This window comes from Chelonoidis abingdonii, chromosome 4 (genome assembly GCF_003597395.2).
Source record: "Chelonoidis abingdonii isolate Lonesome George chromosome 4, CheloAbing_2.0, whole genome shotgun sequence".
Taxonomy (NCBI): domain Eukaryota; kingdom Metazoa; phylum Chordata; order Testudines; family Testudinidae; genus Chelonoidis; species Chelonoidis abingdonii.
In genome coordinates, this window is record NC_133772.1 from 11,584,282 (window position 1) to 11,611,873 (window position 27,592).

The following is a 27,592-nucleotide window of genomic DNA, read 5'->3' on the forward strand; positions in this document are numbered from 1 at the left end:
AGCTTTCCTTCCTGTACTTTCCTTTACTGCCCAGGCCAAGAGGGGGCTTTGGAAAAGTTCAGAGGTAATAATGCCTTTGGTTGGGTCAACAGTGGGGATTGAACCTGGACCGTCAAACCTGGCTGAACCATAAGGTTGGTATCAGCAATAGCTGACTCAAACTCTTTTCATGGTCCACCCACAAAAGGGTAATGCTAAGGGTATGTCAACACAGAAAAAAAACAAAAACCACCCACTAAACCCATGGAAGTGAGTCTCGAGCCTGTGCCCGCAGACTAGGGCTCACACAGATCATGCTACCATGTTAAAAATTGCAATGTAGATGTTCACACTCCAGCTGGAGGTTAGGCTCCAACACCCATCCCCCCTTGCCAGGCTTCACAGCTCAAGCTGGAACGTTGACACTCAAATGTTTAGTGCTATAGCATGAGCTCTGTGATCCTGAGTCAGTTGAGACAGATTTGGAGACTTGCTGCTACAGCAGTTTTTGTTTTTAAGTCTAGATGTACCTGAAGACACGAGTCCACCCTGTGTTATACAGACACAAACACCATTGACAAGGTAGGGTGAGGAGTGAAGTTAAACCTCCGCCCCAAATTGTCTAATCCATGCAAGTAGCACTAGATTGAATTTACTGAGACTCTTGGGCATTCAGCGACGTGGAGCCAAATTCTACTTCCACTTACTCCCAGTTTACACCAGGGCTGTCTCCAGGGGATTTATGGCTGTAGCAAAGCAGTACTTGGCAGTCAAACTATCAATTCGCCTCCATGCGTCTCTCTTCTTCTAAATGAATCACTTTGCACTAGGGGGATAAAGTGGGAACATGCCCAAGTCATATTTCAGTTGTTTACTGTAGGGGGCTTAGTCAAATAAAGAAAACACAAGTAGAACACACACCCAGACATACATATTCAACAAAATGCTTCTTTAGTCCCTGTGAAATCCTTGTTCTTCTTGTCATCAAATTCAGAACTCAGCTTTTCCAATGCTTCCCTCCACTACATATTATAGCAACACAAAGGGGGAATCAATAACGCTAACAAAAGACACTTTGGGTTTTTAAAGTGCCATACAATAATGAAGCCTAAAGACACCCTCTGAATTAAATATCATTATCCTCATTTTACAGATGTGCATGGCAGATAGTTGGCATGACTTGGCCATGACCTCTGAAGGTGTTGGAATAGAACTGATGAATTCCCAGTCCTCTGCTTTTACCATTGGACTACACCTCTCATCCAATGGTTCTTTCTGACAGTAAATAGAGCCCATAATTTACTTTAATGATGTTCTCTGTGGTGGATTAATAGCATGAATTAACAAGCAGAGGCACCAAAAGGTGTAAACCCCACCTTTGCCAGAAGAATAGCTACTGAATAACTTGCTACCAAAAGAATTAAAGCAAAGCAGGAGAGTTTCAAAAAAAAAAAAAAAAAAAAAAAAAAAAAAGGGTGGGGGGAAGGCATGTAAAATACATGCACTCAGAGATAAAAGAGATAAAAATGGAATAAATTCCCACATGAGAGTCCACACCTATTGAAATCAATGGAGTTTTGTTACTGGTTTCCATGGGAGTTCGTTAAAGTATTATGTAAATAGTGTTTTTAATTTGGGAGCATGATGCTCACACCTCGGTGCAGAGGAATCCAAGGTTCAAATCTGAGGAATGGGAGCACCATCTGATGGTCACCTTTCATTTCTGTGGATTATATGGCTAAAAAACTAGGATTGTGTAATCCATGCAAACAAGTGAAAGGGATAGGTTGCATTTTTTGCTTGAAAACCTCATTATGGTTTTCATTCAAGTAAGAATCTCTTTTTTTAAAGGAGACACCTATTTATTTGTCTTGCCAACCAGTTTGTGACTGAGATTGTTCAGATTGCTGGTTGCCATTGTAGCCCTGCCAACAGGTGGGAGTGACACCCATTCTCTGCCATGTCTTCCCAGCCTAGTTTTCTTCCTGAATGACCAAATCAATTGACATGAAGCAACAGATAATCTCATGCTGAAATTCCCTGATGCTAACAGTCAGAGACATGCCCCAGATGGTTAGCTGGAGGAAAGTGATCCAGCAAAACAGATTGTTTGTGTTCTCAGGTCTCTGTTGTGGAGTGTAATTTGCATGCACTTGGGATCATTAATGCAATCCTCAGAAGTATATATAAGCAGAAGGGAGAAAGCAAAATATACCAATCTTTCAAGAGGAACAGAAGCAAGGAGAATATCAGTTTTGCAAGAACCTACACACTAGAAACACATGAAAAAAAATGCTAATTTTCATCAAAAATTTAGATGACATTTGTCAATTTTATTTAGTAAAGGGCAGGGGGGAAGAAAGGGAAATAATTTCCTGACCAGCCCTGATATTAACACATCTCTGCTGACCTTGGATTTTGGATCCATACACATACACTTCCCCTCTCTTTCTGAGAATGTCTCGTGGCAACCAGGTGGCCAAGGACAAAAAGGAGACTGAACACCTGAGGGCCTCCACAGACAGCTAGCAAGAACACCACATCAGTCTTCGTTTCAACACCTGCATGGGCTAGCCTGAGTGCAGTGAGTCAGCCACAAACGCCAACCCGATTAATAAGACAAAACTCAGTCAGCTTGGCTGATTGCATTTCCCTAACCACATCCATCACAGGCACAAGGTTAGCAGAGATGGCTTGAGAGCAGTCTGATGGACTCCAGCAGCATGCACTTTTCAGACTGATGCTCAGAGTTGGATGCAGTCCTCCTGGGTTGAGGAAAAAGTTGCTCCCAGAGAACAGCCTTCAAGAGTGGCAGTGTCACCACCTACCACACCATATCACCCAGTGACAGTACACAGGCTAGAGCGCACTGTACTAAATGGCTGTTTATTTCCAGTGTTATTCCAGACAGAGCTGCCCAGGGGGGGCAGGCTAATGAGGCAATTTTCCCCAGGCCCCTGGCCCCACAGGGGCCCCATGAGCTGCTCCGGGTTTTCGGCAGCACTTCAACAGCAGGCCCGTCACTCGCTCCGGGTCTTTGGTGGTGGGTCCTTCAGTGCAGCGCAAGACTTGGAGCGAGTGAAGGACCCGCCGCTGAAGTGCTGCTGAAGCCTTGGAGCACCGCCTGGTGAGTACAAGAGACAGGGAAAAAAAAAGCCGCGATCAGCAGCACTTAGGCTGCTCTATTGCCACCACTTCATTCGGCGGCGGGTCCTTCCCTCCGAGAGGGACCTGCCACTGAATTGCCGCCAAAGACCCAGCCCTGCCCCAGGCCCCCTGAATCCTCTGGGTGGCCCTGATTCCAGGTGTTATTTCCAGCTGCATCAAGGACCATTGGAGTGATCATGCGCACATTTGAGGTCCTTAAAAAGCAGAACTTCCCATATAGGCCAGTGTTCAGGCCCAAGAGCCTGACATTGGAGCCTTTTACTGAGTTTTATAAAAGGTTCTAGTTGTGACTCTCACTCAAATCTAATGCAGCTTCACAGAGCTTTTAATTCAAACCGTTCAATTACTGTATATACTCATTCATTATCCCGTTTGTTTATAAGCTGACTCCCCCAAAACAGATAGGTAAAAATAGCAAAAACAGTATGACCCTTTCATAAGCTGACCCTATATTTCAGGGGTTGGAAAACTTTGGCTCCCGGCTGCTCAGGGTAAGCCACTGGTGAGTTGGGATGTTTTGTTTACTTGGAGTGTCTGCAGGCATGGAGCCCCTCAGCTCCCTGTGGCTGCAGGTCACCATTCCCAGCCAATGGGAACTGCAGGAAGTGGTGTGCCTTACCAGGGCCGGCTTTAGGCCAATTCAACCAATTCCCCTGAATCAGGCCCTGCCCCTAAGAGGGCCCCATGCCCAAGCCCCAGTACGGCATACGGGCAAGAGCTGGTGAGCTGCACTGGCTTCCCCAGGGGGCAATTTAAAGGGCCTGGAGCTCCCAGCCCTTTAAATTGCCACCAGAGCCCCACTGCAGGAGCCCTGGGGTAGGGCTGCGGGGCTCTGGGGGCTATTTAAAAAGTCCAGAGCTCCCGTTGCTTCTACTGCCCCGGTCCTTTAAATAGCAGCCAGAGCCCCATTGCTTCCCCAGGGCTCCCGCAGCTATTTAAAGGGCCAGGGTGGTAGAAGCAGGGGATCCCCGGGCCCTTTAAATTGCCCCTGAGCCCCGGGCTGCTGCTGCTACCCCGGTGGGGAAGGGAGAAGGAGGGGGCACTCATCATATAGGATGGGCTGTACCTGCACCCCCTGCCCACAGCCAGCCCCTGCTGCACCCCCTGCCCTGCCCGCACCAGACCATCTCCAGCCAGCCCCACACCCCCTGCCCTGTCTCCAGCCCCGCACCAGCCCGTCTCCAGCCAGCCTTCTCGCAGACCCATTGAACCCACAGCCCTGCAACCTTGCCCTGCTGGCATGAGCCCTGCACCCGTGCCTGGACCTGTAAGCCAGCTCGCCGCTGCACCCCTGCCTGTAGCCAGTCCACCACATTCTACTGTTTTCAAGCAAGCCCCGCAACCCTTTCCTGCCTCCATGGCCGCCCTATGTCCCCTGGGCTCTTGCGTTCCAGGGCAGTAACCCTGCACACCTGCTTCAATGAGCAGGGCAGGAGCAGCTGGCGACCCATCATTGTGCAACGCCTAGGTGACAGACAGCAAGTGAAAATCGACGAGGTGAGAGTATAGAGTCCTGTTAAACAAACAGCCAAATCGACGTCCCTAGTAAAATTGGGGACACTGTCCCTAGCAACCCCAGGAGTGGCGGACCCCCACATTACAAGCGGAGGCTCATTTCATTCCAGGTCGCACTTTTAAAATAGAGAACTATAATGGTAGGATAACATCACTCCGTTCTTTAGCCCAGACTTTCAGGGAGCTTTTTGGTTCTAATCGCCATTCTGGGGAAATAACGGATGTACGGTTAACCCTATTGTGAAACAAATACATACTGGGCACATCCTTAATCAGAACTTTTAAGAAACCGCATTGCTAAGAATTAAGGCTTTTTTTTTAAACCTCTTTTTGTTTTTTTTTAATGTATTAAAGTCTCCCGTGTCGAGGCCCTGCCAAAAATGTTCAAATTGGGCCCCGCACTTCCTAAAGCCAGCCCTGTGCCTTACCCTGGTGGGCTGAGTGCTAAAGGTTGCCAATCCCTGTATTAGATATTCAATGATTCCATAGAGTTTAAAATCATCAAATTTTGGTGTAGACCTGTTTATAAGCCAACCCCTGCTCTTTGATGCATAATTTTTTTACCAAAAATATTCGGCTTATGAATGAGTATATACGATAATTTAGTAGAGAGACTGACTGGTCAAGGGGCTCCAAAATCATGTGATCTTTAAATTGAGCAAGACATCAACTGCAGCAAATAAGAGGCTGGATTACAGACCACAAAACTTTGCCCCAAGGTTATTAAGAATTTGCAGACTTTGAAGCATCTTTAAGAAAGGAGCCTGAATGCTTCTGATGAGAAAGGAAGGGAGGGGAAATGCTTGTACTTATATTTTCCTTGACAGATAAATAGGATTTGCCTGTTAAAAGACCACCAGCAATAAAAGTTTTAGTTGATCAGCATTTTCCCTTAACCTTCCTCTCCAAGTAAATGCATGAGCTATATTTTAAGGAAATGGTTAACTCTTGGATTGTACTTTGGGCCGCTTTGGTTACCTAGTGTTTTCTGGAGACATTTGCAAATGTGACACAGCCTTGTTTTAAGAGTATCCTGTGTTTGAACTAAAGGTCTCCTAAAAAGACTGTACTGTACCAGAGAATCAGAGCCAGGAGTTCTGGAAACCTATTCAAACAAAGAAGGTTGCAGAATCAGGCCTTTAGTAGTTTTTGCATTGTAATACTTTACTGAGGATGTTTAGATATGAAATAGTTTTTTTCAAGCCAGCATGGTAAGACTTATCAGTGCATTTATTCCAGGCCTACTATTGTCTCACTGCTAAGCAGTCTAGGTGCAGATGTAGTTGAATTTTGATTTTTTGCAACGGTATGTTCTGCCTGATCAAAGCTCTGCCCTGTATCTTGCGTCTTTCTTTGAACATTTACTACATAGTTTTATATGCTACCAGATGCTTCACTGCTTAAGCTAATCCCCACCCTAGTTTTGCATCAGATATATTGCAAAGTAAACACAGGTTAAGCAACAAGAAAAGGGAGTAGGTTTTGCATGTGACTGACTCAGAGATTCCCGAATTTAGTGCCTAATGCCATCCCCTCCCTCAGTTGGGGCTACACTATCTTTACAGTCACAGCTACCATACTTGATGCAACCACTGAAATTACAGTACATTACAAATTGTGAGTAGCCTCTGTCAAGTCACATTCTCTGCGTCAGTGTCCCTTGTACCTCCAAGGAACCTCATTGACTTGGAAGGAGACAGTCGCAGGGCTGAGGCCTGATTTGTAATTAACCAAATGCACTGCCACTTTAAAACAAGAACACACCACAGGAAAAATACTCAACTCCCTCTTTGGATTTATAGCAATGATTAGAAGGGAACCATTTCTGAATAAAGTTTCATGTCACTTTTAATAGTGCCTACTGTCCTCATCTGAATTTCCCCAGCCTAAGGGCTGGATGTAATCTCTTTGTATATCTTTTATCAGTGTGTCAGCTACACAGCTAAACAAACAATACTTCCACCCCTGAATTTACAAACGTTTATTGGAATCTAAAAAGCCAAATCCACATTCTGTTATCTGTAATTTGGTTCAGCTCTAATAATATGTATCTGGTACTATCCCACCTAAGCCTCCAGGGTGTTAAATCTACAATGAGATACAAATAAAATCCACAGAATAAACGGACCTGACATCCCACAGTTCCTCAAAAACAAATTACCTACAAAACACATATCCAAAAGCTCATTTAAAACCCAGAAAAGAAACGCAAGTCAAATGTGTTAGCAAAGACTAGAACAAAGCAACTCACAGACCACAATCTTCAGAGATCTGAGAATCCATTATCAACACACATATTAAGCCAGATTTCCCAGCTTTTGTTAGCTATTAAACTTGTTTAGAAGCCTTCTTATTTTCCTTGGCCTTAAAGAGTTTATCACTTGCTGTTCATTCAGAGTATCACAGGTTCAAACATGTTTCCTTTTAATCTGCTCAGTACTAACAAATACCTCCCATAGCTTCCCAAACTGCACGAATGATTAATGGGGCTCTGTCTAGCAGAATTCATACTGTTCACACTAGAACTCCCCAACAAGGGTATTGCTGCTCCCCCCATATCTAAACTAATCAGTCACTGCTTGGATTCAAAGCAGGAGGCTAATCAGGCCAGGTAGCACTTTGAGAGGATGATTTGACTTCTTTACTGCCTTTCTCCTGAAAGCCCAAATAAAGAAAAATACTAACCGGGACCACCTCTGCCCTCAGAAGTGACCTCTTGCGTGAAGATCCAGGGTGGATTTGTGGCATAAAGGGAAGTATTGTTGGTGTTGTTGGCATGTTTCTTCCCAAAGAGTTTGCTAAACGTCCCCTGCACAGACTGAGTCTTCTTCATCTTTGCTCTGATCCCCTACCGTGCTCTGCTCAGGTCTCCAATGTTTCCTTTAGCAAGACATATTTCCAGTGTGCCCCTATCACCACCCAGCTGAAGCTAAAACAGGTGTTGGTCTGCAGAGCTACCTTTTCGGCTGCTTTAAGTGTAAACACCTGAGCAGGTAGAAGGCTGGCTGGTCTTACCTGGCCACACCCAACAGCAGCTCCAGGCTTGGTCACATTCCTTCCTTCCTGCTACAATGAGCCATTGTTAAACTCTGCCAATCTCCAGTCCCTACTGCTCAGGGATGTTTTGTGGATGTCTCCAAAACACTGTGATACCCATGAGAGGATCCATAAAGCTGCTCATCTGCTCTTCTCTGGTCATGATAAAAACATTTACATATTTCATTCGCCCTCCTGTTTTTCAGAGACAAACTAACAGCAAAAAGTGTTAGTCAGCTAGTGAATTTATTTCACAGCTCACCACATCTTTTATTTGTCTCTTCTAATAAGGAGACACAAGGCTGGGGCACTGAAAAATAAATACTAATGCATAGCCAGTCATTTCGGTGTGGTGCTATCTGTTAATTAAATATCTTGACAATCAATAAATGTGCTTCTAACTAGTATATGCATTGAGTCAGGGTAGCAGAAGCACATATGTAGAGTCTGTGGTTTTTCTCTTTCTATTGTTACTTCCTTCTCCTTGACCCTCCTTTGCTCCCCACTTATCTGATTATTCATCTGTTACATATAGTCTAAAAATCCTGGGTGGTGGGATCTTTTGGTCCAAGACTGTATTTGCTCCCTTGGTTGTAGAGTGCCTATTGTAATGGGACCCTAATCCTGGTTGAGGTCTTTAGATGCTACTGCAATAGAAATAAATAACAATTGTCTTAGGACAACTAATAAGTTTAATCATTTTGCTCCATCATGTATTTTCCAGAATGCAAATTGGCAGCTAGATTTTAGATGGTCTGCTAATAGCTAAGAGCCTGATCCTGCAACCTGATTCATAGTGGTGGGCAGGGCCCCTGTGCCTGTGCAAAGTGCTGATGCCTTCCTTCAGTGGGACTGTGTCTAGGCAGAAGAGCCTGTCTGTGCAGATCAGTTTATAGGACTGGGGCCTAAATTACAGTCTAAGAGCTAGTTAAAGTTTATGGAATTTAACTCCAACTATAAGAACATAAGAACTGCCACACTGGGTCAGAGCAATGGTCCATTTAGCTCAGTACCCTGTGTCTGACAGTGGCCAGTATCAGAGCTTCAGTGTACAAGAGTGTACAGAACAGGGCAATTGGACTGATCGACCCTTGTCTTCCCCTCCCAGCTCCTGGCAGTCAGAGGTTTAGGGTCACCCCAAGCACAGGGTCGCATCCCTGACTATCATGGCTAATAGCTATTGATGGACCTATCCTCTATGAACTTATCTAGTGTTTTCTTTGACCCAGTTATACTTTTGGCCACTGCAATATCCCATGGCAATGAGTTCCACAGGTTAACAGTGCAGTGTGTGAAAAAGTACTTCCTCTTCTTTATATTAAGCTTGCTGCCTATTGATTTCCTCATGTGACCCCATTCTTTTTGTTTTTTGAGAAAGGGTAAACAACGCTATATAATTGATTTATCTCTTACGTACAAAAATAGGTATAATTCCTTGAATTAATCTCTAACATTGCAAGATATTTTATATGTGGCGCAAAATAATATTGCAAGTTAATGAATAATAACTTCAGTTAATTATAAATCTTGGTAATTCCATAGAATTTTATGCCTTCAAAAACTCATTCAAACATTAACTAACTCTGAAAACAACACTGTGAGGTGACGAATGAAAGTATTATCTTCAGTTGTACTTCCAAGTCAGCTACTAGGGTCAAAATGTATGTAGATTTTATTACTATAGTAAATTCTGGAGATGTTGCCACCTGTCACCTCACCTGTTCCACATTTTGACCTTGCCATAAATTACAAAAATATTAGAGCAATAAATGCAAAAGCCTTTCCAGAGTTTTGAATTTAATCTCCCAATGAACGAGTACCAATGTAATTCTCTGAAAATGGAAATCCAACCCAACGACAGTGTATTCAGAACTGCCAAACACCACTGAAATGGAGAAAAAACGAATCTTACATCCATAGCAAAACGAGGGTAATATTAATTGCCGTATTAATGTAAATGTCTTTCTCATCACGGATCTTTGTTTTTGTACTTTTCTGGAAAAACTGATTAATGGGAAAGAAAAACAGAAACCTTTGGCAGTGGGACCTCAGCCCCTCACTGCAGACCTTTGATTCAGGAAATAAAACCTAACCTCCTATAGTTACCACTCCTGCATTATGGGTTATAGTTGTGCTTAGTGTGGGGCATGAAAGAACCAAAGGAAGGGACTCACAGTAGCTATAAATTAGAGCTCAGATTCTGTTGCTTCTCTTACTCATATTGAGTAATCCCTTCCTCCAAGATGAATCCTCCTGAAGTCCAATGGGTCTCCTCTCAGAGTAGGCTACTGCCCAGGGTGAGCAAGGGTGGTAGACTCTGGCGCACAATCTCTTTAATAGCTCTTTTCAGAGATGTTTAATTTGTGACAAACCGAGGAACTGATCTGGCCAACCTTGACTATTAACTTTATCCATGTATTGAGTTCTTCGGGACCACTTGTACACAAAGTTATTCTGATGTTCCATCTGGCTCTAAGCCAGAGTCAAAATAAGGGAACAGTATTGCCTGCAGATATGATAGGTAATAAGATAGAAGCTGTAAAGAGGCATTTTTCATAAGGGAGGTTTTCTGGAGAAAACAATGTTGGCTCTTTGCCAGGGCCCTCCCTTCCTGCACCCCAGATGCTTAAAGAAAATCCCCACGTACCTCCCATGACTGGAGGTCAAACCAAATGAACACCCCCCCCCCCACCCCACTACCTAGTAATGTCAACTTAATTTCCATCAGGTGTAGGGTAAATGCAAAGATATGTACATTATAAGCAAACAGAACACCGTATCTTTGTGAACTATGCAAGACATTTGGCAAGTGCCACCTGGTATTTGCAATGTTTGATCAAACCAGTTTAACCGGATATACATATATAGACAAATTAACTCAAGGAACACGGGGGAAGGGAAGAGAGGAGCTAATCAACAGAGAAGCCAAGAGAATCATATAGAGTGAGAGAAATCCACAAAGCTTTTGAGAAGAGCTGTTCCATGAAGGCGCTATGGCCACAATCAACATAACTGCCCAGTGTTATTGGTTAGTACTAAAGTAAGATTCAACTCATTGGCACCCCTGTTCAGAAAAAGCCCCAGTGACGAGGGCCACATAGAAAATAGAAACCTGGATAGAGAGAGGAAATCAAGGGAAAAATTCCAATGGCTTCAATAGTGCCATGTTTACACCAGTTGCAGGTAGAAGGCCTAGCCAAGCCAACTCATACATCCCCGCGGGAGGTGGGGCCAAGGGGGATAGCGGTGGGTGCTTGAACAGACTGCAGGAGTTTCAAAGGCCCTGGGAGATCAGGAGGGGGAAGATGGCACAGCAAGCACCTACACTTCCCACTGCCCCACCCCACCAACAGCCAGTAACAGCCAGGGAAGCAGGGCCGCCCGGGGGGGGGGCAAGTGGGGCAATTTTCCCCAGGCCCCACAGGGGCCCCACGAGCCCTGGCCCAGCGGCAATCCAGGTCTTCGGTGACATTTCGGCAGCAGGGGGCCCTTCAGTGCTGCCGAAGACATGGAGCAATTGATGGGCCCCACCACCGAAATGCTCCACGAGCCCTGGCCCAGCTGTGGTCTGGGTCTTCGGCGGCATTTCGGCAGTCGGGGCCCTTCAGTCACTCCAGGTCTTCAGCGACGGGGGGCCCTTCCATGCTGCCAAAGACGTGGAACGACTGAAGGGTCCCCCGCCACCGAAATGCCACCAAAGACCTGGACCGCCTTCGGGTGAGTACAAGTGTCGCGGCTCCCCCGCTTTGCCCCAGGCCCCAGAATCCTTTGGGTGGCCCTGCAGGGAAGGAGGCGATAAAGAGATGCAAATTCCTCTCAGCATAAGGGTATGTCTTCGCCAGTCTTTTTTACTTCCCCTGAACTTATTGCTAACTAAGGAGAGATACTTAAGCCTCTTATAAAGACTGTTGTGGACATACACCTGCAACGTTTGCTCCAGACTACAAATATTTGTTCTTTACCCTAGCCTCATCCCTAGGCTAGACTGGGCGAGGTCTGGGGAACATTTGCACTGTGCTTGAAGGCCTCTGATAGGAGGCGATAGAGAGTTGGGATTTATAGGATGAGATTTTCTGAAGCGCTCAACTTTTGTCCTAACTCCAGCGGTTTTTCAATGGGAGCAGGTAGGCCAACAGTGTGGCCTTGTGGAAATCCCACCCATATACTGTGCTGGTGGGTGCTTTGTGCCATAGACAGTGAGCAATGCAAAATATTGGGATTGTACATAGCTTGGCATGTCACTTTAAGTATTCTGCACTTCTTCAAAAACAAAGGGCCAGGTACAAGTAAGATATTATTGCTACTTTGGAAACCATTGTAATTTCTTCATGCCAAGTCATTTTCCGCACAACAAAATCCTGCCTTGCTGTCCACGTTTGTTGAAAATGCACACATTACTGTTTCTAAAAACAGAAGTGGAAATATTTGACCAAACACAGTACTTGTGTGTGTGTTCCCCCTCTTTCCTTCTCTGTTTTTATTGCATAAAAGTAAACACATGTGACCTATGAACTAAGTAAATACTAAGCCAAGAGTAGCACAGAGAGTTAGACACTGATAATGAAGAAAAGCACAAGGCTGAGGAATGAAAACTCTGCCTCTCTGGAAACTCCTTTCAGTTTAGAACCTGTCCATCAAGTTTTCTCTGAGCTTCACAGGGGCTTGGAAGGGGTATCACTGCTGATTGACAACTGCATTCTGCGCTGTCAAGCTGTCGACTTTCTGCTAATAATTTTCTTTGTCCAGCAGTTAGAAGTTGTTCACTGTCTCCAGGAGCACATCTGATCCCTGTTATGTGCCTAACAATGTCCATTATTTGCTGTAGGAATAGCTTCTTTTGTGCTTTAAAAAAAAATCAGCAGCAGAAATGCAGGTTGTGATGCCAGCCTTGTAATTTGAAGGAACAGTTCCACTAACTCAGGCAGAAAGGGGCCAGCAGACAATGGCTTGGCATATTTCTTCCAGTGGAGGGCAGTACTTTACACAAACACATTCAAATGTTCAAAATTAGGCACCGACATACAAACATCAGAGGGATAGCCGTGTTAGTCTGGATCTGTAAAAAGCAACAGAGAGTCCTGTGGCACCTTTAAGACTAATAGATGTATTGGAGCATAAGCTTCCGTGAGTCTGACAAAGTGGGTATTCACCCACGAAAACTTATGCTCCAATACATCTGTTAGTCTTAAAGGTGCCACAGGACTCTCTGTTGCTACATACAAACAGTCTGATTTTAACATGGGAGCTACAGATGCTTAGCATTTCCTTCGGAGTGGAAGGCCATTTGCATTTAGATGCTTATCTGAAGGAACCCCTGTATGGCCTCCACCTACCCATCCTATCGTATATTACGAACTGCATCTATCCTTACATAATGACATTATCTTTTTAAAGCAGGTCTATTTGTGAGCACCACAGCTGTCAAATGAGATATTTAGAATTTCAATAGAAACAGCACACACATTCCACACACGCAGCATGCCACCAAGTTCCTGATTGTCAGTCAGAAATCAATGCTACTAGGAAACAAATGACTTAGGCTGCCAAAGACAATACAGTAGATAGATGAGTTTTCATCTGGCATTCTAGTAGCCAGTGATGTCACTAGCACTCTCAATTTTCCAAACATATCTGCCATGACAGGGACAATGCCAGATTCCATATAAAAGTTTGGTCTATTTCCTCAGTGAGTTATTGTAGAAAAGCCAGGTGTACCTTTGCGCCATATCTTAAAGCGCAATACCTGTGGCAGGTTCCGTAGCTCAGGAACACAAGATTTCTATGAAATACCTCTTATTGCAAAAAGCGAGTTATTCATGCAATGAAGTGACAAGACACTTTGCTACCTGGTGAGGCGCTCGTGTAAATAAAATATGTAATCCAGTCCTGCAGAGGTATAGTCCCTGTCTTCTCAGATTTACTATAAGAGGTTGAGGCTGCAGTTCATAGACAGCCAAAGAACAAAGTGATTGTTGTGGCTGTAGCAGCATTATCAATGACATATTTCATAGTTGTGACATCAAATCTATAAATATGAGTAACAAGCAAAACAAAGACATTTGAAATTTACAAGGGGCTCTAAACTAAGGTCAAATCCTTGGAACATTGGCTTAAGTGACTTTTTTAAAATTCAAGTGAACAGTACAAGTTACTAAATATGAATGTACAGATTACTTAATATATACATACAATTATACAGACTTGTTAATGGAGATAGATAATATAGTGGTTTGATGATGTAAAGACATCAGAATGGTATGTATGCTAAGTATTCATATCTGTATTAAATTATTTTTTGATGTGCCTGAATTTTGAATAATGAATGAGAACTTCCATGAAAACACTGGAAATTAATACAGTCTGGCACTGGCAAAAAGTATATCAAAATTTGGAAAAATGCCCTGTTTTCACAGTGAATTTTTTACACAAAGATTTTCATTTTCATGCAGTGTTAGTGATTATTAACTAGTCAGGCATAAAATAGCATCTCTTATAATTTTGCAAAGTATTTTTTATCAAAAGATGAATTAGTAATTTAATTATATGTTTCTGATATGTATATTCTTGAGTGATTTTGTAGAATTCTCTATTCTTATGAAAGTAAATAGCTGGTGCGGGGCTGAGACTAGTAAATTTGTTTCACTTGTCACCTAAGTCAACTTTGAATTTGCAACTCTTGAGATGGAGAACTATTACTTTAATGCAAATCTGGTTCATCACAGATAACATCTGAAAGACCCCTTTCCTCAGCTCAGGGATGCCTCAAGAAAAGATCGATATCAGTTTGGAGGGGGGAAATCATTCACCCAGAACTATTCACTCAGTAAAAATGCATTTTCCTTTTTTTAAAAAAGTCTGTAATCAGCAACTCCACACAGATACACAACTAAAGAGTTTTGTGCTGAGCAGTGCAGTGATACTACTGCCAATGGTTCTCTATTCTTACAAACAACCCTGACAGGATTGTAAAGCATTGCAATGCTGTGCTGTTCCTGCCTGGTCATTGTGCATTGGAAGAAAGTGAACTCTTCCAGCACTGTAGTTTGGAAGGGGAGCCAGGTTCTTTCATTAGATGTTTGGTTCTCTTGTTTTCTCCTAAATAATATGTAGAATGTAGACAGGGTCCCTTCCTTCAAGCTGGTCCAAACAGGCAGACCCCTACATCCACCAAGGAAAGTCAGCACCTCGCCAATAATTAGGTTGGCTTAAAATCCGCAATATTAAAAACAAAAAATCTGGGTACTTTTAATTTGCCTTCCACTTTCTGGGCCATTAAGGTGCACTCTGGTCAATTTTTCAGGCTTTTCTTCTGCAACTGTGAAGGCAAAAAGCAGGTTACTTTGAGAAATGAAAGCAGAGATTCAGGGAACTCCAGGAGCTGGGGCTTTAGAAAAAACCTGAAATATCATTAACTGTCAATACATTAGCAAGGGCTGGGGAAGCTGGAGCCCAGCTGGAGTCCAAGGGACCCTGCGCAGACAGGGCCAGCTTTAGAAAGTGCGGGGCCCAATTCAAACAGTTTTGACAGGACCCCAGCAGGGATGGCTATTACTGGATAACGTAGTGGTTAAGCGCACTGCCCTTTGATGTGGGAGACCACCCTTTGATACGAGAGATGGGGGTTCAAATCCCGGTTGGTACCCAAATTTCCAGTAGGGGTCCTTGGGCAAAAGACCCCCTAACGCTTCACCTGCCTACCTCATATATGAGAGTGACACGAACTAGGAGAGTCATGCCGGCTCGGACGTCGCCCAGATTAACAAGGTCCGCACCAGATGTTGAGGAACCAGGACAATCTGACGATAAGTGAGCTAATGGAACAAACCATTCATGGATGAGACAAGAGAACCTGGAATTGATGGAATGCTACTACAACAGTAGACCTAATGAGAGGGGATATATGAACATATGAGGACTAGAGGACAAAAGACTCTACATCCACACTTAACTGAAAAAACACGTTACCCAACCTTACAACATATAAAATAGGAAGCTCTCTATAGCCTGAGATAGCCCAACTCCATATACTCCCAGACTCAAGAAGACTGGAAGAACAATGTGCATTCCCCCACACAGGCGAAACTTCCTCCACCCCCTCCATGCAGACACAGCGCTCATATAGCATGGAAGATCATGGAAAAAAATAGCTACAGTCAATCCTCGGAGACCTATTACCAAGCTCAGTTGGAAAACCATCATGATAGTATTTAGAAGATGCCACAGAGCCCTCGTAAATCCCTACTACCCACCTTAACTCGAACTGGTATACGCTACCAGCCTCGTATCCTGAGATGCTTGGGCTACACGATCAGAACACAACAGTAACCCACCCTGGATAATTAGTTGAAAATAATCAAGCGAGCTCAGAGAGAAGTAGTCACTGGATAGGATACTACAGAAGGGTGTAAGATAGCTAAATCTCTACTGAAAAATTCAAGCCTGACCTGATTCCATCTGAAACGCCCTAGGAACTGCTAAACAAAGCTCACACACTCTACCAGGCAAGGAATAACTAGAACAGAGGCCAAAAGTAAAGTCTGTTCTTCCAAAGTAACCACCAAGTTATCCCTACTCAGTCAAATCACACAATAACAGAGAGCCACCAGCACAGAAAGGGAACAGTACTGGAAGAACATATGGGAGAAAGAGACGATCCATAACTACCAGTGCAAACTGCGCCTGAGCACAGCACTCCAAACAGAACCATTCACCATCACTGTAGAAAGACAATCCGCAGTCGGTCAAGACATGAAAGGTGAGAGCACCTGGACCAACAGATCAACATTCCTACTGGTAAATAAAACTAACAGCAGTGCATGAACATCTAGCAGACAGAGAACAGCTGCTAGCCGCAGCAACACAAGGAAGACATTTGCTGATCATGAAGACTCCTGCACAGGACGAACCGTTCTAAACTACGGCCAATAACTGCCTCCCCACAACTGGAAAGTCCATCAGCATCATACCACCAAGCTTAGCGACATTATGGGCCAGTACATGAGCACAGCTCAGAAGGGCATGGACAACACCAGTTTGCTCATGATAGAGCAGTCGCCCCAAACTCAAGATCTAGACAGACCATCTGAGCACAGCCTGGATTGACTACAGAAATGCCTATGACTCAATGCTGCACACATGATCTATGAAATGTCTTGCGCTATACAAAGTCAACAGGACAGCTAAGGACCTTCCTCAAGAACTCAATGGACTTATGAAGACCACACTGGAAGCAACTCAAAGAGCTTGCACAAGATCGCCATCAGTTGTGCTCTTACCAAGTGATACAACTGTCCCGCTGCTGTTCTCGCATAGCTTAAAACCCCCACAGCCATAATCACAAGGACTGATACGGGTACACGGATGACATCAAGCTTTATGTAAGAATGAACCGAGAACATCGACTTGCTAATCGCACCTGCGCGGATCTACCAGTGAGAATATCGGTTCATTCGGATCTGATGAAGTGTGGCCGGATGGTAGTGAAGAGAGGGAAGATAGTCAAACTGATGGGGTGAACTACCAGCGGCCACATACCAGACATACAGACCAGCTACAAGTACCTTGCGCTCCACAGTCACATGGAAACCATGATGAGGAGCAAGGAAGACGCAACATCCAAGTATCACCAAAGGAATAAGACAGGTCCTGAAGACCAGCTCAGTGGAAAAACCAGATCACACCCATCAACAGATACGCCCTGCCGTCATCAGATACCCTGCCGGATATAGTGATCTGGCCAAAGAGGACATGGAAGTCCATGTGAAGACCGGAAGCTCCTCACAATTCAAGGTTCCAACCCCAAGTCCAACACCAGAGACTGTATACCAGCCAGAAAGAAGCGGCGGGGCTGGTGAGCATCAAAGTCACTGCCTGACGAAACCCGGAACATCCAGGAGTACATCAGTAAGATGGCCCAAGATGAGCTGCTGAGAGAATGCCTGAGCAGCAGCAGACATGGGAGAAGACCAAGAAGAAGAGTTGCCATGCAAGACAGACTCTGCATCGGATGTACCATCGAAGATAGCTGAGGTGGCACATTGGATCTCTACCAGTGGCTGGAAAGGGCTGGACTAAAAGACAGCACTGAGCACTGATCATAGCAGCACAGACAAGCACTGAGCACCAGATCCATTGAAGCGGAGTTGACCACACTAGATAGGACCCAAGGTGCAGACTGTGCAGAGGGGCTCAGAGACAGTCCAAAACTAGTGCCAGGATGTAAGATGCAGGCAGGAACAGCATAACTGAATGGCACAACAAGTGGCTGCATTGTGTACGAACATCTGCACACGTATGGGCTAGACCCTCCCAAGACCAGATGGGAGATTCCACAGAAGGTTGTGGAGAATAGCATGGCTAAGATTCTCTGGACTTCCAGATTCCAGACGGACAGGGAGGTACGGCCAATTAACAGACTTCGGTGTAATAGAAACGAGAAGACAGCGGTGGATAATATAGCAGTGCCAAGTGACAGAACAATCAGGGAAGAAGGAATATAGAAGCTGGAGAGATCCAGGGCCTGAAAGAGGAACTAGAGAGATGTGGAAAGTGAAGCAAAGTGGTCCCATGGTGGTAGGAGCACTCGGGGCTGTGACTCCTAAGCTGGGTGATGTGCTCCAACAGATCCCAGGAACAACTCAGAGCTCTCTGTCCAGAAGAGTCCATGCTAGAACAGCTAAGATAACTGCACAGAACCCTCAAACTCCCAGCCTCTGGTAAGGACCCGAGGTTGAGGAAGACACATACCACCACAGGGAAGTGAGAGGGAATTTATATATATATATATATATATATATATGTATGTACGTATGTATGTATGTAAAAAAACACATGGGGCTTGTGCTCACCTGGCAGTGCTCCGAATCTTTGATGGCACTCCGGCGGCGGGTCCTTCACTCACTCCAGGTCTTCGGCGGCACTGAAGGACCTGCCACCAAAGTGCTGCCGAAGACCCAGAGCAAGCAAAGGACCCACCGCCAAAGTGCCGCCGAAGACCTGGCGCGCCGCCAGGTGAGTAAAAATTAAAAAGGTGCCTCTAGCCAGGGAAGAGATTCTCACTGGGCGCAGGGCCCAATTCGGGGGAATTGGCCTAAAGCCAGCCCTGGATGCCAGGCTCTGCCCAATGTAGCTCAAGGGATCAGGACCTTCATATTCACAACAGCCCCTGCTAATGGCCCCCTGTCCCCACCAAACGCCATTCCCTCTGGAGCCCCGGGGTAAGCGAGCGGGCTCGGGAAGGGGGACAGAGGGATTCCCCTCCTAGGCCGGGCTCTGTCCCTGGGAAGCGGCTTGCCCTGACTCCCCAGCCCTGCTCTCCCCCGTGGGCGCAGCGAGGCCAGGAGCCCGTGGGCAGAGCTGACGCCTCGGCCGAGTCACAATGGCCCGGCCCGGCCCCGCAGCGCAGCGGGCTCCCGAGTAGAGCGCAGCGGCCCCCATGCCCCCAGCGGCCGCGGCAGCACCAGGCTCCGCTGGCGGCTCCCCAGCGGCTTAGAGCGGCGGCAGCCCAAGTGCGGAGCGGCCTGGCGGCGGGATGACGCAGCCAGGGAACCCCGCAGGGGGGATTCCCTCGCAGGTAGGAGCCCGCCGGGCTAATGGGCTTAGCAGCAGGCAAGGCAGGGGCGGCTGCTGCAGAGCAGCGGCAGGACCAGCGGCGGTCTCAGGTCGGCGCTGGCAGGACCCTGCCCCCCAGCCCCATTCCCCACCCGCCGGGCACAGAGCGCCTGGCCGGGAGCATAGAGATACAGCAGCTCCCAGCGTGGGGGGCTGGGAAATCCACGCCCCCAGGGAGGCGGGGATGGTCAGGGCAGGGAGGGATTCCCCCAGCTGTTTACTTTCCTGTGGAGAACAGAGCGTTCAACGACATCACTCAAGAAAGTATCTGGGGGAAACTTTAACCATCCTGGCAGAGGTGCCACAGTTCTGTCAAAGCGGAGACTTCCCCATGGCAATCCCCAGCAGGGCACAAGGCGCTAGCAGCCTGGAAATGGAATTCCAGCTGCCTCACTCCTTTGTAATCCATCTAGCACATGGCACCTGTAGCAGGGAGTCAACGTTTCAAAAGCATCTAAGTGACTTAGGAGCCTGAGTTCCATTTGCAAAAGTGACTCTGGCCTTGTCTACACACTGAAGTTGCCCTGTCTTAATTATATGGGTAGTAAGTACAGTGTAGCGTGGATGCAGTTATAGATATAAATGTTTCCATTGGTATAAAAAAAACAAGAAGTCTTTGTGGCACCTTAGAGACTAACAAATTTATTTGGGCATAAGCTTTTGTGGGCTAGAACCCACTTTGTCAGATGTATAGTTTATCCTTGTATGGGATGGGGAATATATGATACTAGTATAATCACCTTTGTACTGGTTTAACTGAGCCTGCACCAGGGGCTGGACTGCTGTAACTATTTAGGATAAAATGCCCACTCCTAGCTGAAATGGCTGCTCTGGCACAAAATCTATGTTTAGATTGGGCCTTGAGTACTCAGGCCTAGATTTTTAAAGGTATTTGGGCATTGCTGCATTCAGCGTTGCAAAGCCAAACTGATTTAGGAACCTAAATTGCATTTCCAAAAGGTATTTAGTCAGTTGATGTGATTGAGGCTCAGTGTCTAAATCTCCTTTGAAAACAGGACCGAGGTGCCTAAGTCACTTTGATGATTTTGAAAATTTTATCCTAGGTGCTTTACCGATGAATTTGAGGAAAGGTCCTGGCCTTGAAGAGCTTGTCATCTAAACAGACTCACATAATGAAATGTCAATATATACATACACTACATGGATCTAAATCCTCCATCCACACCCATCTGTACTCCTTCTCCCCTTCCTCAGCCCTAACTCCAAATATTCAACCTGGTGCAGCACCCCCTACCATGCTGGCAGCAGTGACTGGGTGATGCTGGTACTCTGTGGAGGTGTTATCTTTCCCTATGAATTGTGAGGGGCCTTTTTTTTTTTGACATGGATTACAGCAAAACATGACACATCAGGGCTGGCAGAGACACTGCTAATGTGCTAAACAGCTGGCACAGTTAATGTAAGGCGGCTCTGGTCCCTTCAAGGCTATCTCATGTCATAACGATATTTATTGATTTATGACCTTCCCCTGAAGCACCTGGTGCTAGCCACTGTCGGAGGCAGACATACTGGACTAGATGGACCAGGGTAATGCAATTCCTGTCATCCCTTAACCTCATCTCAAAAATGCACATGCATGGGCGGTAGTATTGTGCATGGTTACTGATGTGTATGTATGTCACCTGCTGTGACCAACTATAGAAAAGGTCACTGGAAACCAGCTGGATAGCATAAAAATACATAGAGTTTGGGAACACTCACTGTTTTGCTGCTCTGTTAAAAGCTGTAATGTGTGTGGGACTCACAATTTTATTTCCAGTCTCATAATATGTTTTTCTTGAAATCCCAGCTCGTTGAGTCATGTAATGACATGAGAATCTCAGCTTTCATTAAAAAAAACAACAAAAAACGAAGTTTCTAGCTTTCAGGGTTACAGAGAGAAGCTTGGAAATATGATCCAGCTGCATCTTAAAGTTCAGAAAGCAGAAAGCACATAAAAAGTACCCAAACTTCATTTTAAAAAATGCATGATTTTTAAGTTACTCTCATAATTTTTAAGCATCAGAGGAGTAGCCATGTTAGTCTGGATCTGTAAAAAGCAACAAAGAGTCCTGTGGCACCTTACAAACTAACAGATGTATTGGAGCACGAGCTTTCATGGGTGAATACACACTTCGTCAGATACATCTGTGGGGATTCACCTGCAAAAGCTCCAATACGTCTGTTAGTCTTTGAGATGCCACAGGACTCTTTGTTGCTTCTCATAATTTTTGGAGCCTAGCACGTGATTTTTGAATATGTTGGGTGAACAATACTGGGAAGCAAAAGTCTCCTTTATAGTCACCGCTAACTGCTCCAATTTCCCTTGCATTTCATTTTCTCCACAATCATACTTTTTACATAAGGACTATAATAGATGTTGAAGTACTTATTATCGATGCTGCTTGTTTAAAGGGTGTGGTAATTGCCTGCAACATCTTTGGTGTTTACTAATCTCAAGCCTCCCTCTTGATACACTTAATGTACTTTAGCAAGAGGTGAAAACTATGGTGGAGATGAGCAAGAAAATAAGGTCCCAATTCTCCAACTGGGGCCAAATTTTCAGAAGACCTCGGTACCCAACATGTACCCAAAGTGTTTGTACCCAAGGTGCAAATTTTTAATAGTGATGGTAATTAAGTACTAGAACAATTCCCTAATGTTGTGGTGGATTCTCCATTATCTAGAGTCTTTAAATCAGGTTTGGATTTCTTTCCAAAAGATACACTCTAGCTCATCCAGAAGTTATGGGCTTGATGCAGGAAGCATAGAAGGTCAAACTAGATGCGGATTGTGGTCCCTTTTAGCTGTAAGAACTATACATCTACAAAAGGCCTGAGATGACTTCCCTGGGATTTGCACTTCCAGAAACTTTAGAGTATATCTATACTGCAGCTGGGAGGGAGCCTCCCAGCCCAGATAGGCAGACTTGAACTAGTTTAGATCAAGCTAGCATGTTAAAAATAGCAGTGTGGATGCTGTGACTCCACTGGTGAGTCAAGCTAGACAAGTGACGGGGGCGGATGAGTGTAAGAGCCCAAGTTATCCCAAGCTGTTACGTCAATGCTGCTATTTTTAGTCCTCTAATTTGAGTCCCGCTAGCGTCAGTCTGTCTACCGGCATTGGGAGGCTCAGTTCCAGATGAAGTATAGATGTACCATTAGTGACTTCAGACTCGGGGCTTAGACATGCAAGCCATCCTCTCTAGCTGGTCTGTAGGAAGCAATTCTGCACATTCCAACGGAGGTCTGCTATCACCTCTAACTCCTATCACAGACTTGGCTCCAGGGACACTGCCTGGATGGAGACTGTCATTCCCAGAAGTAAATGCCGTCCTCCCAAAGTAAAGACAGTTCAGAGTGGGAAGAGGTGCCAGTAAATCATGTATAAAGCCTGTTGTTCCATAAGGCTGGAACGTGCTGACCTCTCGCTTGCAAGCTGCAGCTAAGTCTGATCCAAAGCCCAGTGGTGCCAATAGGATTCTTAACCTTGACTTCAATGAGTTCAGGATTAGGGTCTTTGAAAGCAGATTAACTTCTGAATGTTAGTGGCATCCTGAGAATATCTTAGATGGGAAGATTTTCTCTCTTCCCCCCACAGCCACCACCAAGTGGAATCCTTGCCACAATGCAAATGGAAGCACTAGCCATTGGGGAAGATCAAGTAGGCACTGAGCTAAATCTGAGCATCTCTCAGAGGCAGATGGAGGATCCCTGAAGAAAAGGGTCCTGCAGTGAGAGCATTAAGGCCTCTGGCAGCTGGCTGTCTGGGGAGTGGGTGACAGCCAGCTGCCAGAGGCCTCAAAAGACAGTAGGCAATGTAATTTACATAATCATTTTACTGATCTTCCTGTTACGTGATTAATAGGTTTATGACCCAGTAGTCAGAGCCAGGTATACAGGCCGAAAATAGATCAGCTGAATAAGCCAGAGCATCATGGAAACCTCTTTACATGGTTAAAAATAAAGCTAGGCACCAAAGATTTTGTTTAGGATGCACAACTAATAATTGAACAGGGACAACTTGGTTCCCATTTGACCTTTCCAAGGATCACGGGCATCCTCCGTGAAAAGCAGCATATCCTGAGCATCTCTAAGTGCTGGTTAAGTAACGAAGGTAAAAACGTAATGTCCCTGCCAAGAAAGCCTTCAAATTTTACTTCTGATAGATGTTTGCACCTTTCTCAAGTGACCTGTGTTTTTCAGCCCTACGTGCATTTAAATCCTGTTTCTGTTTTCATTCTTTCAGAGAATTTAACACTGGCGCAAGGTGCTTGCACTGACAGCACTGCAGTGCTTTGTTGACCCACAGAACAGATATCGCATGGGCAAGCTTTCCCTGTGTCACTACATTGGTATTTATCAGCATAGAGCAGGGGTAGGCAACCTATGGCACAGGTGCCGAAGGCAGCACGCGAGCTGATTTTCAGTGGCATTCACAGCCCAGGTCCTGGCCAATAGTCCAGGGGACTCTTCATTTTAATTTAATTTCAAATGAAGCTTCTTAAACATTTTGAAACTTTATTAATTTTACATACAACAATAGTTTAGTTATATATTACAGACTTCTAGAAAGAGACCTTCTAAAAACATTAAAATGTATTACTGGCACGTGAAACCTTAAATTAGAGTGAATAAATGAAGACTTAGCACAGCACTTCTGAAAGGTTGCCGACCCCTGGCATAGAGGAATCACCTTTAGGGTTGAGAGAGGCATCTATGGCCTGTGTGATCCCTGAATACTAGCAGGGCTTCTAGTTGGGTGCAGTTCTGATGTCAGTGAGTACCTGATCCATTAGGAACTGGTCTAGGACCACCACTTAGTTGTTCATTAGCCTCTGAAAAATGAGTCTGATAGTAGCAACGTCTGGTCAGGACTGGATTCAGGCAGCTGACCTAGTGATGAAGGACTGTCCTCTCCCTTTTCCAATCTCCTGAGCACTCCTGCCACTGGTGCACTGACTCCTGTTCAGTCGGGTCCCATCCGGGCTGTGTTTGTCATAAAGCGGGGTAAAACAGATCTGTGAAAAGAGAATGAAAATCTGTGGGGGGAGATGAAAGACTAAATTCTGTCAGCAGAGAAACATTGTTGCATGCTGTGTTTTACCCGGATGAGGTGCATTTAGATGTGAATCTGTTCACACTACGTGCTGTAAGAATCCCATGGCTTCATAAACTATCACTAGGTGTAGAACTGAGAATCTTTTGTGCTAAAGAATTACACCTTAACCCTTTAGTCTAGCGCCCTAGGGATAGCTCAAAATACATGACCACAAGTGCTCTCTGTCATCAGGCCGGTATCACCTCATTCTGCAAAAAGATCATGTTAGTACAAATTTGGAAGGTGGTGTTTCCACAGGGGATATGCTCAGCTGGAATAAGATGGTGAACTGTGCAACATATTTTGGGTGTGGTGTCATTGTTGGCTCAAGACACAAGGAACATCTGGCTCTCTATTGATTACATATAAGATTTATTGATTCATATTTTCCTCTCCATCTTTTGCATATTTGTGTGCAAAATAAAAATAGACCCACCGATGGATGTGCCAAGGTTGTGGCTAGGGCCTGCAAAGAACACATCATACAAGTAGCCCAGAAATGCATGGCCTGGCAAGGCATCAGGAAGCCAGTGAGCAGGCACAGCAGTGTGATCAGGGAGTTGCTGGTAGAGCTGTGCAAATGTTTTAACTGATGGTCTCATTTCACTGACAGTTCCAAAAAAATCAAAATAATGGTTTGGTTCCGCTGAAAGTGAAAGTGATTGTGTGTGTATGTGTGTGTGTGTATGCGGTAGGGGAAATTCTGGCAAATTGAAAGAGTCGAGAAAACCTTGGCTTCAGATGAAGCATTTTGTGTTGGTCATTTTTAACAAAAGCAAAGAGCAACAATCATTAAACTGAGGGGTGGTACCCCCGTTGTAACCTGTAGCCCACTGATTAGGTCAGCTGGGACCTGGGACACCCAGTTTTGAATCACTGTTCAGGACCAGGAACTTGGAATACCCATCTCCTACATCCTACATGAGCGCCATAACCAGTGGGCTATATACCTGGAGTGGGGCTATCTACATCTGTTCTGTTAAAGTTGTTCCACTTTGTATAAAATACCTGAGTAGTTATTTGGACAAAGAAAGTGCTAGTGGCTCTGGGGCACTAACCTTTATCCTAGTCCCTACTCCGATGAACATTTATGTACAAACCCAGAACAAAAAGCAAGTCCCTGTTCCAAACAGCTTGCAGTCTAAGATAAGAGACAACAGCTAGACACAGACAGACAGATGGGGAGCACAAGACAACAATCTGATAGCTCTTTACACTCGGTTGGTGGTGGTGTAAATGGCTGCAAAAGGAGCAAGGTTACAGAGAATCAAGTCCTTGGGATCTAGTTTTACCTTTGGTATGTGAATTTCCTTAGTATATTTTTTCTTTATTAGTAGTATTTGTAAAGAGATGCTGTCAAGTTAAAAATAATACATTTTCTTTAAATAATCCCCTATGTGTGCTACGAGCAACACCTCAAACACTCATTGAAGAATTTTAAATGGCCAGATTTTTAGCATTTATACCAGTTGTTGACTGCTGTTCAGTGTAACTAGAGTGGCCACTTTCACTACTGGGCCTGATCTGTTTCATTTTCCAGTTCTAGTGCAGCGCCATTATGTTTGGGTAGATGATAGAGAGAATGTGAAACTTCTACAATTCTGTGCAGGAACAAAAAGATTGCAATGTCTCTTTGTTTGACTTTTCTTTTCACAGGTCGATGGGGCTCTGAAACCTGGAGCTCCCATCAATGCCTGCAAGAGATCAAAGGGAAGAGAAACAGCCAAAGTATCACAGGATTTTCTTTGCCCCCTACGCACATCCAAGGATCAGTCGTCTCCAATCGGCTATCGTAAGGACCAATCTTTAGCCTCTATGTTTGTTCCTTTCGTCGTACACCCTGGGAGTCATAAGCCTGATTCACTCAAGTTTGTCTTCTATAAATCGAATTACTCTAATTCGTACGCGCCGTTTTACACTGCGCAGAAGCCAACCTGTGGGTACCGGTATTGCCGGGACACCGATCACACCAGGAAGGTGATGGACGTAGAGAGTGCAAACATTGTCAAGTGGAGATCCATTGTGGGGACAAAACCACAGTTGGTTACAATAAACCCAAAGCAACGAAACTGACAGTATGCCTGGCCCGAGCCTCTCATTTGTGCAGGATACTCTAGTGCAGTGTGTGGGTTGAAAGGGTAAGGTAAAGCTTATTTGGATGGCTCTAGAAGACCACCTGGGAAATACTGCAGGAGCTAAACTTTCACAGCAGCATAGCAAACGGCTCCTGTAACTTCTACCCAACTCCTTCCAGAATGCAGTGCAATAGTGTAAACTTACCATTGTGGTTAAGTTACTAAAACTAGCCACTAGCTGGCACATTAAATGAAGCATGTTAAAATGACAGCTGGTGCCTGTGATAGCAAAACAATGGATATGGGGGGTGGGGAAGATGCTGTTAGGTTTGGTGAATACATCCACCTGATGAATGCACTGATTTCTGAGAAATATGTTGCCTAGAGTGTGTGTACTTGTATTGATATAGGAAAACCCAGTCAGACTTGTTGTGTCCGGGTTGCTGGGAGCCCTTACTGAGGCACTGAGACTCAACAGTGAGGTGCACAAAATATGAATTCTACTGATCATCTATGTACTGCATGGGTATCCACACAACAGACTAAACTCCAGAAGTCTTGCCCCAGCATGCACTGGGCTCAGTGTAGAACCTGGGCTGTATTCCGTAGGAGCTGGTCTCTTCTTTGGTTTCCCAAAGTCCTGGTCAGACTCTGGAAAGCATAAGAACCCCTTCATTGCTAGGCTCAGTGAGGCAGAAAGCTCATTTTGTGTTTGGAGCTGTAAAAGCTTGTTTTGTGTTTGGTAATTGTCACTGAAATGTAACATACACTGGGGAGGTCTCTACTAGCCCTGACTTAAGAGTATACTGTAAAAGATGTGAGGTGGCACACAGTATACAGGAATTTTTTTAATAGCCTGGTGAATTGAATCCATTGGCAGAAAGGTACAACTATAATCATAATATTTTGTCCTTCTGTAGCATTGTGAGCTGATGGACTTTCCCACTCTGCTCTGAACAGTGTACTCATATTGTCCAAACATATCCCCTTTGGTGGAGTTTGGCTTGACTGGCAGTTGAAATATCAACAGTATGTCATAAATCTCAGCCCAAGTCTGGCTGGTCCTAGGGTTTCCCTGCAGAAATCTCTGTGCCCCAGACCCTCGTGCC

General features: G+C 45.0%; 2 protein-coding genes across 3 annotated transcripts in view; one reads left to right on the plus strand and one right to left on the minus strand.

The window, feature by feature from the left end:
* The window catches only part of C4H6orf132 (chromosome 4 C6orf132 homolog), a 31,528-nt gene extending 21,515 nt beyond the window's left edge, over positions 1-10,013 (minus strand). The window contains exon 1 of one of the 2 annotated variants that reach the window (XM_032794157.2): positions 9,915-10,013. In XM_032794157.2, the coding sequence (XP_032650048.1) occupies positions 9,915-9,918 (4 nt within the window). In that variant the 5' untranslated portion in view covers positions 9,919-10,013. Of the gene's footprint in view, positions 1-7,347; positions 7,633-9,914 lie in introns of those variants that run through there. The other variant, XM_032794156.2, reaches the window with a different exon arrangement.
* Positions 10,014-17,081: 7,068 nt separating this feature from the next.
* CIMIP3 (ciliary microtubule inner protein 3) lies at positions 17,082-26,696 on the plus strand. Its single transcript, XM_075064709.1, has 3 exons — positions 17,082-17,174; positions 22,909-22,971; positions 26,065-26,696. Exons 1-3 carry the CDS (start codon positions 17,082-17,084, stop codon positions 26,479-26,481), a joined length of 573 nt encoding a protein of 190 aa, XP_074920810.1. The 3' UTR covers positions 26,482-26,696.
* Positions 26,697-27,592: the final 896 nt, after the last annotated feature.